This window comes from Sphaerodactylus townsendi, linkage group LG12, assembly GCF_021028975.2.
Source record: "Sphaerodactylus townsendi isolate TG3544 linkage group LG12, MPM_Stown_v2.3, whole genome shotgun sequence".
Lineage (NCBI taxonomy): Eukaryota > Metazoa > Chordata > Lepidosauria > Squamata > Sphaerodactylidae > Sphaerodactylus > Sphaerodactylus townsendi.
In genome coordinates, this window is record NC_059436.1 from 32,061,532 (window position 1) to 32,079,483 (window position 17,952).

Sequence of the window (17,952 nt, forward strand, 5' to 3'; positions counted from 1 at the left end):
CTCCAGTTCTACCCGTTAAACACCGGAGGTTGAACAGAGTTCAGGGTCTGTTATCCCAAGAGAACTGATGGCGTAAACAGACTTTAACCATAGAATTTGGAGGAGACTGCTCATGCGAAGCCATGAAAATGGAATCCTGGAATGCACAGATGGCTTTTCCATACAAAACAAAATCCATGTAATACCTTTTATTAGGGCCAACCAAAACATTGTGCCAGCTCACCAGAACTCTTCATCAGGCCAGGTATTACAAAATAAAGAGACATTTTATTAAAGGAAGGGGAAAAACAGATTTTTCAGGTCAAGATTTTTTCAGACCTGGCTTCGTCAGCTTTTGGTGCTAGATTCTGACAAACTTGCAATTTTTATTGCTTGCTGGTGTTAGATTACAGCCCTTGCATTTTGTGGGGGAAAGGAGCAAGCAGTTTTTGTAAGAAAAAAATAAGAGTCCCGCAAAGTCCATGGAAGACCTTTAAGAAACCTCATTATTACTCTGCTTCTGATAAAATGGACATGTTTAGAGTACAGTTCAGAAAAGAAAAAATGCAACATCATAACCTATTGGAGTCAGTTTGCCATCTGCTACAAATGCTAGCATCGGAATATTGCTTTGCAAGACTGTCCGCCATCATTTACTATGTCCTTGATTTTTAAAAAACACTTAAAAAAGAAACTCAGGAAACTGACAACCAGAGCATGAACCTAAACATGGCAATTCTCAGAACACCAGAAACCACTCGACACGCCTCCTCCTGCTAATTTGGTTAGAAGAGAAATTAGTCGCCTAATCAGACCATACTGCAAGAAACCTTGGTCAGTTTCACTGGTTTGCTCCAAACACAGGCCTCTATGTAGGCCGGCAGCCACCAAAATAGAGAAGCTTAGACCCCAAACAGCTAATTGTGAAGAAGCTAGCAGCCACAGTGATAGTGACAGGAATAAACTGCCAATTAATATCCTCTTTTTTGCTACACCCCATTTTCTCCTGCTTGGCTTTTGCCCTGCTGCAGTTTGAATCTCCACATCAGTTTCCTGGCTCAGCTTCCACTTTCTCTATACTCCAGTCTGAAACACGCCCCCCCCCCCCCCTATTTATCTGTTGATTCTAACCCCTGAACTCCCCTTTCCTCTTGCCATAATTTCTTCTTGCAATCAGAGCAGTTTCTAATTTCTTTCTTCTTGCAATCAGAGCAGTTGGGGCAGAGGACTAGATTTTTCCCCACTCTAAAAAAATCCAGATTCAATATAGTACAGTTATCCCTTCCACACTCTTAACTTTCGCCACCCTGGTTTTGATATATCTCAGGTCAGCATAAGAAATTAAATGGGGATTTTGGTGGAGTTTTGAAGAAGCTGCAAATGACTCGCAAAGGCCAGCAGGGGATCACAGAAAAACTTTAAAATTCAGAAATGCATAAAGTATAGTGTATAGTATTGAATAATATCGACACATTTTATCTTTTAATGCCACAAATATACACAATTTCTTTTTCAAAGTTTAAATACAAGAAAAATTCAGACTTATTCTCTGGTATGAAGGGAGGGCCAAGAGATTTTATGTAGATTTCCAGATCGGGGGGGGGGGAGGGGGGCACTGCACTGATGACCCCAGCTATGTGGAAGGGATAACTGTACAGTGCTTGGACTAGGATCTGGGACACACAGGTTTGAATCCCCACACTTGCTTGGGCCAGTCAGCTCAACAACCCTCAGTGAATATAAAATGGAGGAGGGAACTATGCAGGTCACTTTTGATTCCCCTTGGGGAGAAAATGAGGGAAATGAATAAAATGATAGCTTTACAGATGGAAAAGCCACTCAGTTTTTTTATACCCAATGCATTCTGACTAACTGTTTGAAAGGCGACAATTCCGCCTGCCTCGGTTTAATTGCAAGGTTTGAGAAAGAGTTATTCTTCAAAACATATTAGGAATAAGAAGATATACGTGTAGTGAGGATAATAAAGAAGAAGAAGAGTTTGGATTTATATCCCCCCCCCCCCTTTCTCTCCTGCAGGAGACTCAAAGGGGCTTACAATCTCCTTGCCCTTCCCCCCTCACAACAAACACCCTGTGAGGTAGGTGGGGCTGAGAGAGCTCTGGGAAGCTGTGACTAGCCCAAGGTCACCCAGCTGGCGTGTGTGGGAGTGTACAGGCTAATCTGAATTCCCCAGATAAGCCTCCACAGCTCAGGTGGCAGAACTGGGAATCAAACCCGGTTCCTCCAGATTAGATACACGAGCTCTTAACCTCCTACTCCATTGCATAATGAAAGCAAACTGGCAATTAACTTTAAAATATTACTCTGTTTCCAATATTCTCAATTATAGGTGAGATTTATGGGGAGGTAAAGGAGTGGGTGGTGTGCAAGTTGGCAATACATAAGCCCTCCTCTTACATCCAGCACAAAATGTAGCCTGATACGATTTTGAAAGATACACTCATTGCCTTCATGCATTTCCAATGTTGTCGTTTTTAAGTCTGTTACAGGAGTGCCCTTACTGGTTATAGAATTAAATTTTAGGTTGTGACAAGCAACCCTATTTGTGAAATCCTGCAAGGGTGTGATCTTGTGCAAGTGGTTTTAAGCCCACAACTCTGACCAAGTTAAATCACATCTACTCTATGCCAGCCTACACCTCAAATTATTTTAATGAAGTTACTGATGCTATTCTCTGTTGAGGAGACTAACTTCCAAAAGCTCCAAAATACTATGCAAAAAAACAACCACCTTCCCGCCACCCAAATCCTTGAAACGCCTCATCTCCTCCCCTTCACACCTCTCCATCAAGGCAAAGAAAAACTGACCAACATTTCTGACGTGATGGTAGTGTAATGGGCGGGAGAGGGGGAAGCAAGGTATGTGTGGCAAGTCTAGAAATGAGGAGAGAGAAACCAGAAGGGGAGAATCCCTTGTCCAAATGGGATCCAGCTGCCTCGAACCGTCATGACAGAGTGGTGCCAGTTGGTCAAAGTCTGACGTTGTTCAGAGACCAAATTTTCCTGCAGATGTTATGTATGCGCATTTGTGCAAATAATTTGGGAAACAGAGGAAGCAATTACCATCATAAAGAGTAAAGCTTTTTTTAAAGAGAAAAACATGATGATACAGGAGCCCTACGGAACTGTGCTTGGCTGGGTTGCTGGTTCCCCTTTAATGCTGAAGAAACATCCTCCGTTGGATACCTTTTTCATGTGGCCGAACAGCAGAGTGGAAGCATGTAACAGGAGAATGAACTCGGGGAGGCATTAGGGAGATAGAGTTTCGCAAAAGACAGAGTACACCGAGAACATTATGTGCAGCGATTTCAGGAGGAAATTTTAGCTGTTAAGCCCAGCTCTGCCCCTGCCTGTGGGTGTTCTCTGGTTAAAAGACAAACACATCAATAATTTGTAGGAAAGGGAGCCCTATAGGATGGAGCCCTCACCGTGGCTGTAATTTGGGGAGGAGAGAAGAAGTGGAATATTGCTTTTCCAGCATAACTACCAACTGTTATGACGCAGTCAAATTATTTAGACAGCGTCAGCTGAAAAGCAAACCTACTTTGGTATTTATTATTAACCAACAGTGAGGCTTAAAAAAAAAAGGCAGAAAAACTAACACTGCCGCTCATTCAGTGTGACAAAGTCCAGAGTACTCTTGGAGTTTGTTTTTTTTCTCTTTTCAAAGTATGTGTCTCTATGCAGGTATAAAAGAAGTTGAACTATGAGTTCATCTTCTCCTGAGTCCCCAGTGAAAAAGACATAAACACAAGAACACGGCTGTTACTTGCCTTTTAAACAACCACTGTCGCAGAGATAGGAGAAACTGATGGCCTGTTAGCACAACTCTTTTGTCCTTAAGCTGGGTATTCACCCACTGCGGCTCAACTTATTTCATTTATTTGAATAATTTATACCCCGCCTTTCTTGCCAATCAGAATCCAAGGAGATTTGCATCACTCTCCTCCGCCCCATTTTGCTCCTACCACAACCCTGTGAAGTAGTAGGTTAGGCTGAGGGAGAATGATTGGGCCAAGCTGCTACAGTAGGGTAGAGATTGGAACTTGGGTCTCCCAGATCCTCATCAGAAATTCTAACCACTACACCATAGCGGTTGTCACATCGTATGGACTGTATAATGACAACCAGCACATTTCTAGTTCTCCCACCCTGACAGAGAGAACACAGAGGAGGAAAAGGTACAGAAAAGGGAATTAATATTATTAAGGGGTTGCAGCACCTCCTCTTAAGAGGAAAGGGGTATTAGTTTTGAGGGGGGTGGAAACTAAAGAGAGACACAACAGCTTGATAGAATTATGCAGGGGATAAACAAAGTAGAGAGGGAACTTTTTCTCCATCTCTCAGCATAGCAGGGTTCTTAATGAAGTTGAGTGGCAGATGATTTTAGGAGAGGCAAAAGGAATTCTTTCTTCACATACCACTTAAATTAACTTGTGGAATTCACGGCCATGGAATGTGGCGACAGCCCTGTTTAAGTGACTTTAAAGGGAAATTAGACAAGTTAATGGAGAAAAGATCCTTCAACCGTGATTAGCCAGGATGGCTGGTTAGAAAGACTAGGATTTGGGAGATCCAGATTCAAATTTCCACTCTGCCATGGCAGCATACTGGGTAAACTTGGGCCAGACGCACTCTCTCAACCTAATGTATCATTGTGAGGATAAAATGGATGGGGAAAAGGACAACAGGCTTGGACTCCTGGGCTTCTGGGACCATGTGCTTCACCATCATTGGACACAGGATGCTGGAGATCTTCTGTCTGATCCAATAGGGCTCCTCTAGTCCCAGGGCATGTGCACATCAGAAACGGTTTATCAATTGCCACTCATTTGCACACTCATCAGTGGTAAGTATGAATGGCCTTCAGGTCACCAGATTAGCAAACATTTTGTGCATTGGAACAGAACTGCCTTTTCCATATTTTTCTGCCTTTGTGACCATAAATGGGCCATTTGTGAATGGCATAAGCATATACATGGCGGAGGAGTTTGCCCTGATCAAAATATGAAACCTTATTTGCTACACTGATGTCACTCAGCTCCTGAGCCCAATCTGTTTACTGAGTCATCCAACAGAACTATCTCTATGACATTCAGCATTCTGTCCCCAGCTGTGGCAGTGTTTCATATTCCAGAGGAGAAAGTCTTGTTGATGCTGGTGAAGAATCATTAATGTTATATGTATTTGGAGGGGAAATCTCTCCTGAGCCTAGTAGGTCAAAGTTAAAGAAGCAGAATTAATGCCATAAGAGTCCCTTTCTGAATTTAAATACCGTCTTTAACCTGGAACTTCTCTTTTCTCCCTGAATGTGCTAAGCCAGTGTTTGGCTTAAGCCTCAACCCCTTTCCCAGGTGAAATGATACCTAAAGCCCACATAACTAACAGGGGTGCTTATTTTTTTTTAACTCTTTAAGCTTTGCCTCCACCGTGTATCAAACTTTAGACTGTATGTTACCGGAAACAGAGAACTCTCTTCTTGCATCCTGTAAAATCCATCACGCACTAGTAGTGCCATAGAAACACTATTTTATTTTTAATCTGTATTTCTAGAAGTTGGAACAGATCCTGACTTGGCCTCTAATGATAAGGAATGGAAGATCAGCAACTCATTACCCCAGAGAGATGGGACATTTTCCCAAAGAAGACCACAGCTAATCCTCTGAACAGTTAGCAGAGTGTGGACTTAGAGAATTAGCAGCTGTGATCTTGTGCCACTCACTTCAAATGTGCAGGAGACATTCCTAATGGGTCGGGGACACTTTTGGCTATCACCTCAGCAAGTAACTGGCGATTTGCTGGTAGCTCAAGGAGAATGGAAGTCCTTTGTCTGCATGCCACAAGGAGGAAAACATTATCAAGGCCAAATGCATAGAAGGAGAACTCATCTCAGTACCTCCATTCTTCTTCTCAGCTTCATCCCGGATTAGAGGAGAGGTTAGGGTCACCTTGAGTGTTAGCGGAAGCTCCTTTGTGCTACGGATGACGATGGCTGCCTCATCCACATGGTGCTCAACATGATATTTTTCCTCTGTGAGTTTCTGAAACAGTTGAGAAGGATTTGGCTGAATTACCGAGTAGACCCAGCTTACAAATGCAAAAGTTTTACTTTACCGGCAGGGAACAGCATTAGAGCACGTAAATAATGGATCCCTTCCCAGCACTGCTGCTTTTACAAGTTATCAGAAAGCATTCTTATCCTACTTTAGCTTTTAGCCCTTTCAAGGTGCTTTGGGTCAGTTCAGTTCTTTCCTTCCCATCTGCACAACTCACTGCTTAGCATGATCATATGTTTGCCATATTTTTCTAGATGCTATTCAGCAAACTCATAAAAAGTGGCGTCTAAAGAAACATTTGGGTTTAATTAACTCATTGCTTTTTTCCCCAGCTTTCCACTATAGCCTCCCCAATACTTAAGTGGCACTTCACTGGATAAAGAAGTCTACCTGAATATTAAATACTGAAGGGAAACAAAAGGAAGTAATCACCTTTCAGGCCCTGTCTTCATTTTCCCAGAAGAATCTGACTGGCCACTGATGGAAACAGAATGCTAGAAAAGGTGGACCTTTGGCCTGGCTCAAAACCAGGCCAGGCTATTTACCAAACTATCAGAGCAAATTTGGAGTGGAGGGGTGAACTACAGTCACAGATTGTATACTGGGTGCACACAAACATGCAACCATTTGCTGTGAACCTGCTGAACTTGACTCTTTTGTTGCAGAATGTCAGCTTTTGAACTGCAGCAATTCATCACCCCTGGCTCAACACAGCAAGAGCACGTTGCAGAGAAAAGATAACCCAAGCCGTTGCTCCGAGCAACAGGCAGAGAAAACAAAGTCAGAAAGCAAGAACTTTGTACCACTTGTGCTCACCTTCTCTGGAGACCAGCCTAGATCTTTTCTTCTATGAAAGTACACAGTTTGTTCTCTGCACCTTTAAAAAGGTTGCTATTTTTTCCCTTGGAGGATAATTCATATAAGATTTCATTTTCTGCCCACGAAAGCCAATGCTGGAAATACAGAACGCTCTCGCAGAGCCATTCATCACAACGGCAGGACTGCCCTAATTTTTTGCTCACCTGGATTTGGATGGGGAGATTGTCTTTGACAAGAGATAATAAGGTCTCTGTGGGCTTCTCTTGGCACATAAGAACCAATTCCAAATCCATGTCATCCTTTATCAGCAGCCCTTTAGCTACCAAGCCAATTCGCATCACCCCACACAAGACCCGGCTACCTTGGTCCCTGGAAACAGAAAAACATTTTTTTTAGAATAACTGTCGTAATATTTTGCACACCCTGACAAAAAGGATCAGTAACAATTCTGCTTCAAGTTCTTCACACAGGGCAAGAATATAAAGCATCTATACACATTTGCTTCGGGGCTCTGGAATGAAGTCAGACAATTACACAAAAGAGATGAAGGGAGAGCGGTGACGGTTAACAATATCCAGAGATTTTATGGAGCAATTGTAAGGTGCAAAATGCAATATAATCATCTCATGTTCACTCTCTTGACAACCCAGAGTACCCTTCAAAGCACTGATTTAGGCTCAAAGTTTGACAAATTTAAACAGGATGGGGAGTTGGGAGATATTAACACTAACATATGATTTGTTCTCATGGTCTATTTTTTTTTGTTTCATCTCGACTGCCACTCATTCTGGGCCTCCAAATATCTGGGGATGGCTCTCTCCCTTCTCTTCAAGAACACGAGCTGGAATTCAACAAATAACAGCTGGAGGACTAAGTTGCTCAGTTCTCGTCCTTAAAGTCAATGTGTAAGGAAAACAGTTGGACTCTATGACAAAATCCCACTTATTTAGGTATCTATACCTAGCTTTTCTCCCCAATGGGAACTCAATAAGAGAGGGCAACACTGTTCTCCTTTCTTGTTTTTATCCACTCTACAACCTCGTGTGATAGAGTGGGCTACACGTATTGTGCAAAGTCACCTAGCAAGCCCCCATGGCAGAGTGGGGATTCAAATCTGGGCCTTCTAGACCCTAGGCCAGTACCTTAAATACTAATCACACTGGCTCTAAACAGGAGAAACCCCAATGATCAAAATAGTGTTTCATATCTATTTGCCCTAATCCTTATAGCAATGGCAAAAGCAAACTACTAAACTTTCAACCACTGGAAAGATAATTTGGAGTCACAGAAGGTTGATGAAGTACAGAAAAAGGTTTGGAGGAAGAGACGAAGATGTTTGAAAATGGGGGTGGAGAGAGGCGCTCAGAGGGATTCTTCAGATCATCTCTTCGAAAGGGGACCCAAGTGAAAAAGCATTGGTCCGTTCCCACAGGGCGCATGCATGCACACCCTTACACACCTAGCCAGTGAAGAAGCGTCTGTCACCTTGCTGCCTTTTGCAACCAGACGAGAATGAAGTTTGTCCTGCTCTGCTGCCAAAAGACTTCTTCCAATCAGAACACATTTTTCTGCTCTGTAGAAGCCAGGAATGAATATCCTCTGTCCTTTCACGAGTGGCATGCACAGCACACCAAAAGAGTGTCTCTCCCCACAGGATGAGCTTTTCATTGCAAAGCCCTGCAGGAAAAGATGAGCCTTTTTGTGGTAATGGAGGGGGCTGGATCGAGGGGAAGAAGAAAGACATCACCCAGCAACACAGCTCTGACGGGCAACACCTGGCCTCGTTGCAAGCTATTTTGCAGCTCACTAGCTTTTTGTAGGAACATCTGGACACAGCCGCCTGCACAAAAAAGGGCCCTAAATTTAGAATGAACTTATAAAAAATCTGGTACAGAAAACCAGTGAGGAAAAAAAAATGCCGGGCTGCTGGAATATCTCAACAGCACTCTTCAGAAGCCAAGAGTTTGCACCAGAAGTGTTTGCAAAAAAGAACTAAAAAAGAGGCAATCAGAGCTTCATTACTCTACAAAATGAGAGGCAGAAAGCAGCCCTCCAGGGCAGCTTCAGGAAGGATCAAGAATGGGCCAGCTGCTGACACTGGGGACAGGAGGCTGGAAGATGACCGTGTCACATTCAGCAAACACGACCAAGCTAACTAGACTCTTTGCTGGTCCCTCGTTTCTGTGACTACTGCAGTTAAGGGGTCACGTCTGTTTAAAGGAGGAGAGGAGAATGACATAAGCCACATTAAAACAAAACAAATAAAGCAATCTGGTGCTTAAAGTCATGCTAAAATAGGTGTGGACTTATATTATCCTTGTGCAATTTCAAGTATTCCCATGCAAGTGTTATACAAGAAAGTGCCTGATCATATACAAGAAGTGTTGGGGAAAGGAAGACAATGAAGGTGAAGTGGGGGGAAAACTTTTAAAAGGTTTCCAGAAGGGGACATTGACTAACATGGAGATACTGATTCTGCTTTTGCTCCTCAGCTTGATTTAAGCGATTGCTACACATGGAAGCCACGCACATGTCTGGGCAGAAGCAACCTGACTCGAGTTATCCAGAAATAGCTGCTATGCAAATTTATTCTTCCCAACTTAGTACTCAGTGACAGATAGAAATTAAGTGTTGGGTAAGAGAAACACCAGGAAATTCAAGTCGAACTATAAGCTTGTAACCCACAAATACTGCCCTATGCAGCCCTTTGTCTGGAGTTAGGTCAAAACTCCTTGGAATCAGCTGCTTGGCTTAGATTCTGGCTGCAAATCCATTTTCTCTTGGACTGTAATTCCCTGGTCCACCAGCTGCTCTCTGAGACCCATTCCAACCCCTGGTTTTCCATAATCGAAGAAAAAATGGCTTCTATTGGACTGTCAGTGGATTCACTTTGCCCTTTGTCCTATTCAGAAGCCTATAGAAAATTAAAAGGTCAACTATTGGATAGAGAGTTCTCTACCCTAATCACCGCAGCCAAGAAAACATGCTCCCCCCTGTATTTTTCTCTCCCATTTGAACAGGGCCACTTGGCACACTACCTGTATTGTTTAATAAACCCTGCTCAAAGGAGAGCCATAATGCTCACCAGGTTTAATGTTATGCCTTCTGCCTTGTTACATGGCAGATTTAATAAGCAAGAAAAGGATAAAAGATTGTGCCCGTGTAATGATGGCTCAGTTGAATCTCTGGCCCACCAATTACTACACTGTTTCAGATTCAAGGAAATCAGATCCAAGTATGTGAATCTTACTCCTTTACATTTACCCGATCTCCCAGATTTATTTAGATTACACTACTTGCTGGACAATCCTGATCCTTCTCTCTGTATGATAGTGACAGACTTTCTCCTGGAAATTACTAAATGCCAGTAGATTTCCCTCCACTTAACATTTATTTCCTGTACTGTATATGTTTTTTAATCAGTTTTTTACTATTGTTGTACTGTTGTCTATGCCAATAAAGGCTTGCTTGAAAAAAAATCCTTTCCTCCCACCGTAGATATGTGGAGGGGTGGTTATAATTATTTAGCAAAGGCACTCTGCACATGCCCAAGCAATCATTTCTGCCTTGGGAACATGAATATTATATTACTACTAAAAGGTCTAACCAGCACAAGCTGACTTACAATGGGTAGGGATTCACACAGAAGGACAAACAGAACAGTAAACTGAGATGTGTTTTAACTTCAAGTTTGGACTGGCTCTTGGAAATGGGGCAGTTTTCTTTAAGTGGTACATGAGGGGGTAACCAGTGTGCAACCAGACAGGCTAAAAATGAGGCTATCTTGCTTCATCTATCCACCACTCTTTGCCCTTCAGAGTAGGCAGATGTGGACAGCACCGATTCTCCTCCTCTCTCTGCCAATAAATTACAATGAGGATGCACCCCTCTCTATGTTATGCAGTATGCATTATAGAAGCACTACCAAACTAGAAGCACTACCAAAGCTACCAAACTAGAAGCACTACCATACTAGAAGCACTACCAAATACCCCAAAAGAAGGTCCCAACTGAGTTCTGAATGACCAGGCAAAGGGGGGCATTAAGTGGACTATACTGCAGCTGTCTACCTGAAATATTATAGATTGTACAGCATTAACATTACTAGAAAGAAAATATAGACTGGATGCTGTTTTCTGTTGATAGAAAGGCATCATTCCTTGCTTTTCCCTTGTCCAGAAAATTATCTGATTCCCCGCAAAAGATAGGCTGGGGATATGTAGAGCCATATGGACAAAACCCACAGGGGGTCGAGGGCTGCATCCAGGAATGGAGTTGGGCATAATCGCCCCTCCTCCCCTTTGCTCCAGCAGAATTTGGTAGGAAAGGTCTCTTGGGCAATTCAATCTACAGAAACACAAATGCTGATGCGTGGGAAAAGGAACATAGTTCAGTTGATCCTTTGCTTCAGTCTCCAGCATGCCCAGGAAAAGTGTCTCAGATGGTGGAGAAGCCCTTCTCTGCTTGAGACCCTGAAGAACTTCAGCCAATCAGAGAAGAGACTGGGCTAGATTAATTGATGATCTGACTTGGCAGAACTTAGTTTCATGTGCTCATGCAGAGATGCACTCTCAGGCTTATACCACAGCAGTAACTGCGACCAGAAAACACCAAGCACCAACTCAATTACAAATGTTGCCAACAGCTCTCTTAATGAAATGCAAACACTTTGGGCTGGTAAAGGAGGAAATGCATATTAAAATATTAATATGCAAAAGTGCCACTTTGAACTGTGGAACACGAGCATCGTCACTTACAAGTTCAGCAGGCAAGGGACGGGCAGGTGTGTGTGTGGATCCAAGTAAGGGAAATAGTGGTTTGAGATCACTTAAGACAGAAGTTATGAAATCAATTTTTTTTCTTTTAAACAGAGATAATTTGCACACTTGCCCTTCTCTCTGCAGTAGGTGCACAAACAGGTGTGATTTCGACAGTCATGCTCACACCAGTTCTGAAAACATCAGAAGCCCAACATTTAAAGTCAGGTTAGCGGGGCAGGTCAGTTGTTCTACCTGATTCCCGAACAGTAAGGGTAGGGTAAAGGATCAGAAACCAATCCAGACAGAGACAGAAGAAGCAGACTCAAGGCAACAGGTGTTTAGAACAATCTGTTGTCATGCCAGACACACAACTGCCCCTCACTCCACTGGTGAAGCTACTCCTCCAGGCTTAACTGGACAGTATTGCCAATATGTATTCACAGCCATTAACCTGGCATGGCTGCCTTTCCAGTGACGGGTTGCAGCGTTTACTCCATTTGCCTGCCTGCAAGGAATTCCAGCAGCTGAGCTGCAAATGCCAGAGAGATCTTAGCCCAAGCCCCTTTAAGAATTAGCACCTTGCCTTATTTAACCCTGCCATGCTCTCAATTCAGCAACCCCAGCAGTATCATCACAATAAGTCACACAGGCAAACATTACCTTCCTTCATTAAGCAAGAAAGGGGTGTCTTCCCTGCTATGTACAGCAGGATCTGCAGCTTCATTGAGCTTCCTTGCCTGTCATCAGAAGCTGGCAAAGCTGGCAGAGAAAGCTTTGCAACAACTGGATTATTTTTGTTTTGGTTCCACCAAAATTCTGGCTGGGAGGACATCTGCCAGTGATAGAGCAAGCAATGCCTACAGAGGTGCTTCCTTCTGAATTCTTGCAGAATTTCTGGAGTATCAATGGCAGACATAGAAGAGTTTGAAGAAGAGAAGGGTTTGGATTTATATCCCACCTTTCTCTCCTGTAAGGAGACTCAAGGTAGCTTACAAGCTCCTTTCCCTTCCTGAAGAGAAGGGCACCTTGTGAGGTAGGTTGGACTGAGACACCTTGTGAGGTAGGTTGGGCTGAGAGAGTTCCAAAGAACTGTGACTAGCCCAAGGTCACCCAGCAGGAATGTAGGAGTGCAGAAACACATCTGGTTCACCAGATAAGCCTCTGCCACTCACATGGAGGAGTGGGGCATCAAACCCAGTTCTCCAGATTAGAATCCACCTGCTCTTAACCACTACACCAAGCTGGCTGGTAAAGAGGTGCCCAGGAACATCACTACCCCCAATTCCCACATCAACACTGCCGGATAACAACACCCTAAAGTCCTTGGTGGCATTGTAGCAATCCAGTCTAATGCAGGTAACTGCTTTCCCCAGGACTCTATTTGCTGGAAGGCTGCACTCACTTGCAACCACTGTCTGGTACTTCCTCTTTGCCTTCTGGGCTGCTCTCTGCCCTGGTGGACTTGTTCATTTCATCCATCCAATCAGAGACCTGTTTAAGGGCACACTCAACTGTGGAAACCATGTTCTGTACAGCTTCAAGTTCCTCTGGAGATGGATAAATGGTCGAGTGTTTCATCATCACGTGCCGGTCATCATTTGCAAATGATCGGATCGATCTCTGTTAAGAGAGGGAACACAGGATTGAAGGGGAGGGGTTATCTGCAAAGCGGGGGCCAGTCATGTGGATAACGGAACATTACAACATCACAGTTTGTGAAAGATGTGGGAGGACATCCTAGATAGAACTTATTTGGGACGAGCACAAGCCCCTTTCAGACCTGATATTTGCAAGGCCTCTTTCGAAGGGGGGAGGGGAGGGAAGCTAGATTTAGAAGCAACTGGAAGTCCAGATCACTCAGCTCTAACCTGGCTTCTAGCTCTTCTGTTCTCTTGTGTGGAGGAGGAGGAAATGCTCTATCCTGACGGAGCCCAGCAGAGCTGGAGTTCAGCCTCCCACCGCCTCCTGGTTCCGCTGCCACAGGAGAAGACAGGATGGGCAGCAGGGAAGCAGGATGTTGCCAAAGCTGTGAAAACCCCACGCTCTCACCATGTGGTTTGGCAGAACCGCAGGCTGCCTTTATCAAGAACTGGATAGCAGCATTAACTCCTCTCGAAATCCTGACAAAAGATTATCTCTTACATGTGACATGGCACCCACATATATTCTTTTCATGCTGCCTCTGAGCAATAACATTTGGAGGACCCAGAAAAATCAATGGATTGCTCTCCCATCAGTTGGCAGGCTGGGATTCATTAATTGCATGTGCATCACCACACATTTTCTCTGCTCCTAAGACTTTTTTCCCCCTTTGTCTAAAATATAGATTTTAGAGAAGCTACAGAGAACTGCAATAGCTTAGGCCCAGGAAGGCACAGCTATCCCTCCTGTTCGGCAACAGAAACAGGAGAAGGGGAAAGGCTGTCCCTGGAGTGTTTAACAGGATGAACAATTACACCGGATCAATGTGCTCAGAAGACGAGCGCAACAGCTCACCCCAACAATAAGAAAGGTACAGCAACGGCTTTGCCTTGCAAGAAACAGAGGAGCGTCAGCGTTTTTGGTTATGTAACCTGGCGGAGTTCAAGGTCACCTGAGCCATTCTCGCAACAGCTTGCTAATGCCACTTTTATTCAAAAAGGTTATTTATGAGCATCTCCTGTGTTTGCACTTAATAATTCATGCGCTGCAGCCTCCTGCTCAGTGGTTTCAATGAGGCTCCGGCAATAAATCAAACCCCCGTTTTGCTCTGCTTAAAAACTGTGGCAGCCCACCCTTTAACTCAGTGCCAGTTCACAGCCTCTCCCCCACCCACCGCATTCTTTGTTACCAGCCTAGAAAGGAGTGCAGGAGAGAGCGTGTTCTCTGGCTTGGCTTGTGCGTGCTCATTCTGAGACCAGCATCTGGGACCCTACCATGGCTGGCCACAGAATGTTTCAGCTCCGGTGCCTTTCCCGTTTCTCCTTCTCCCTCCTCCTCGGTGTCTTTGCTAGGCACTGTTTCGTCTGACAGAACCTCCTCATAAGCCTCTCAGTCTCTTGACGGCTCAGGAGGTCACACAGGCTCAAAGCTCTAGTAACTGGATTCTGCAACACGCCTCCTGTGAAGAGAGAAACAAAAGGAAAGCCATGCTTAGACAAACACAAAAGCTGCACTTTTCTAATTCTTTCCACTGAGGGTGGGGCATTGAAAGAACACCCCAGCGTCTCAGTAACAGGCAGATGCCTTCACAGAAAAAGGTTAACACTAGGCACCTCCAAATGCCAAAACCAGATATCTAAAAGAATTCCCCACATTCTTCTCCCTCCAGATGGCAACCTGAAAGCAACAGTTATGGCAGTGATCCCAACATGGAGTCAATGGGTACCATGGTGCTTGTCAGAGTGTTCCTTGGTGCCTACTTGTCAAACCCTGGATCTATGATCAAAATCAGACTCTATATCTGAAAGGTTAAGAAACCTTTATTGGTAGATGCATGGGTAAGAGGGGGAAAGCTGGTTCTGCCAGAACATTCAAACAACCCCATATATCAAACCCCGTTCCTTCTCCCCCTTCCCTAGCCTGTAATACTATCCCACACCACAGAAGGCCCGAAAAGCAGGAATGAATTCAAGGTTGGAAAGCTGAGGTAATGTCCTTTTACCGCTGTGCTATAGAGAGTGTCTTAACCTACTGCATCTGTGTATGGTTCTCCAGTTGCACAGTGGCAGATAGAAAGGCGCTCCAAAGGGTGATCGCTACTGCACAGAGGATTATCGGCTGCCCTCTCCCTTCCTTGGAAGAACTCTATAATTCCCGAAGCCTAAAGAAAGCCCAAAATATTCTGAGAGACCCGTCTCATCCAGCACACTCTCTTTTTGAACTGTTACCATCTGGCAGACAATACAGGTCTATAAAAACTAGGACAAAGAGGTTTAGAGACAGCTTCTACTCTAGAGCTGTAGCGATGCTGAACTCCGTGGCTTCGTGTTGATGTGTTTGGGTCTGTGTAGGGATGGGTGGAGGAAGGGGAAAGTGAGGATGGGGCATGAGTCTGAAATCGTGTGCATCGAGGAATGCTGCTGTAAATTTCGTTGTGCGTGCACAATGACAATAAAATGCTTATGCTTTAGCTATGAGAGCCTCTACTTGGGAAAACGGAAGTATTTTGCCAGCATCTGTGGAGCTCCCACTCCCCGCTGGTGCCTCTTTGCTGGTTGCCAGCCTCCAGCCTGACACTATTTCCCCTTCCACCAAAGCATCTCCTCACCAAAGCAAAGAGTCCATTCTGTCATTCTTCTACCTCACTGAAGCAGAACTCAGGAGGCACCACCTTTATGTCTGCAGAGAAACCCACTCAGAAACAGCTGCCTCCAAGATAAAAAGATGCCTAAGTTTGAACTTCACAACATTTTGAGATTGGCATCAGCCCCATGGCAGCCATTTTGTGACTAGTCCCACATGTCGTGTGGCAGCCATTTTGTTATGGTGCCTACTAACTGCTCTCAAAATCTCAAATCTGCCCGTAGGTTCAACAAGGTTGGGAACCTCCAAGTTATGGCACTGTAACTTGTTGGTAACTAGTTTCAGAGCTTAGGGCTTTACCCCATTACTTCCTCCAATCCCATTCTTAAGCAACCCTACAGACTTGCTACTATGACCAGTAATACCAATACAGTATATACAGTGCTTGAAATATGCAGCATCAACTGTGCTCCATCCAACAATGAAACCTGTGAAGTTGGTCACCATTATTCCCAAATACAGGAGCTGGTATCTGGTGCAACATTTAGTATCTTAAAAACATCAGCTTCGATTTTATTTTAAAAAATCCCAATAATCCAAGATTCTCCTTGTCAGGATCAAAGAGAAAAAGCCTGGGAATACGTGGCAGAATCTAGAAGAAGCTCAGTTAACTTTTAAGCAGTGTGTATTTGTGTGTGTACCTGTGTGTGTAAACAAGGTCCAAAAGTGACATCTTCACCAGATCCTTCCCCCTAAACTATTGTTCCCCACACCAGCCTCATACAGCTGCCAAGCCCTTCCTTCTTTTCTCAACGATTACCAGCGCTCCAACATTTATTAATCTTTTTGTATATTTAATCTTGAAGAATTCTATTAACTAATTCAGTGTGCGTAAACTGGAATGTACAAAAATAACCCCGGCCTGAAAATTTACATTTCCCGAGGACAACAGACAGATTTGCATGTGGGGAACATTCCCTTTCCCCAAGCCAAGAAGCGGCTTTTAAGCCAGGATACACCTTAGAATGAAATAGTGACAGATAAGGGAAGGAAAGACACCATTCATTCATTCGTTTGTTTGTTTGTTTGTTCATTCATTCATTCATCCATTCATTCATCCATTCATTGCGTTTAATATACTGCTCCATCCCCAATTTATTTATCGCATTTAATATACCGCCCCATCAATATGATACTCCACTGGAGTTCCAAGCACAGAAGGCAGTCTGCACGAGAAGCAATGACTTCCTTCACTTTGGCACTGGGAGATGGCCCATCTTCATCCTGCTAGTGAAACATTCTCCTTTCTGAACAGAGCTCCTTGCAGACAGCGAAAGTCCCCGCATCGCAATGGAGGCTTATGGATTAGCACTCACACCTACAAGTTCATGCCAAGGAATCACCAGCCAATCAGTGATACCACCATTGTCAGAGGACAAGGAAAGCTAGAAAGAAAGGCTTTATCTTTTTAATTTAATCCCACAAGCAGAATGGATTAATTTTTTAAAAAAAAATCAGATTTCTCTGGATTAAAAAATTTCCACAGTAGTATCTTTTTACTTGGGTTAAATGCAATCTGAAAATACAACCCTCTCCCTTAAATCTGAACTTATGACCTTCTTATCGAAAGCTGCTTTTCTCTCTCTAAAAAAAAGAAAAAACATCTTTGCCTGTCATATCATTATGGCTTGATTCGGGGAGTTAGCAAATCCACTGATCCAGCTGGCCAGTCCTTTACACTTCTTTTATGCCTGTTGAAACAGTATTCTAATTATCACTAGCAACCAACGAACATCTCATGAAGAACTCTGAATGGCCCAATAGCTATTACCAGACCCAGCTTTTGGTTGAGAGTAGTTGCTTTGGATGATGACAGGGCAAGTATGGCACAGAGTACACTGAATCAGAAGGGAACTCTGGAAAGAAGAACTTGTTGGTGCTGATCCTAACCAACCCTTGTCTACAAACACTTGTTGTGGCTGCAGTTGATACTAACCAACCCTGCAGTCAGAAAGAAGTACCTTATGAAGGTAAAAAAAAGGTAAAGTTTCTCCTTCAGTTGTGTTTGACCCTGGGGTATCACGGCAAGCAGTG

The 17,952-nt window shown here is 43.9% G+C and overlaps 1 protein-coding gene across 6 annotated transcripts in view; it reads right to left on the minus strand.

Annotated features, from left to right (window-relative positions):
• The window catches only part of LOC125441611 (spermatid perinuclear RNA binding protein), a 90,051-nt gene that overhangs the window by 35,236 nt on the left and 36,863 nt on the right, over positions 1-17,952 (minus strand). For all 6 annotated transcript variants that reach the window (XM_048512265.1, XM_048512262.1, XM_048512263.1 and 3 more), the window contains exons 2-5: positions 14,550-14,734; positions 13,037-13,254; positions 7,078-7,243; positions 5,896-6,040 (exon numbers count right to left, since the gene is read on the minus strand). In XM_048512265.1, coding sequence (XP_048368222.1) covers positions 5,896-6,040; positions 7,078-7,243; positions 13,037-13,254; positions 14,550-14,552 — 532 coding nt within the window. In that variant the 5' untranslated portion in view covers positions 14,553-14,734. The remainder of the gene's footprint in view (positions 1-5,895; positions 6,041-7,077; positions 7,244-13,036; positions 13,255-14,549; positions 14,735-17,952) is intronic.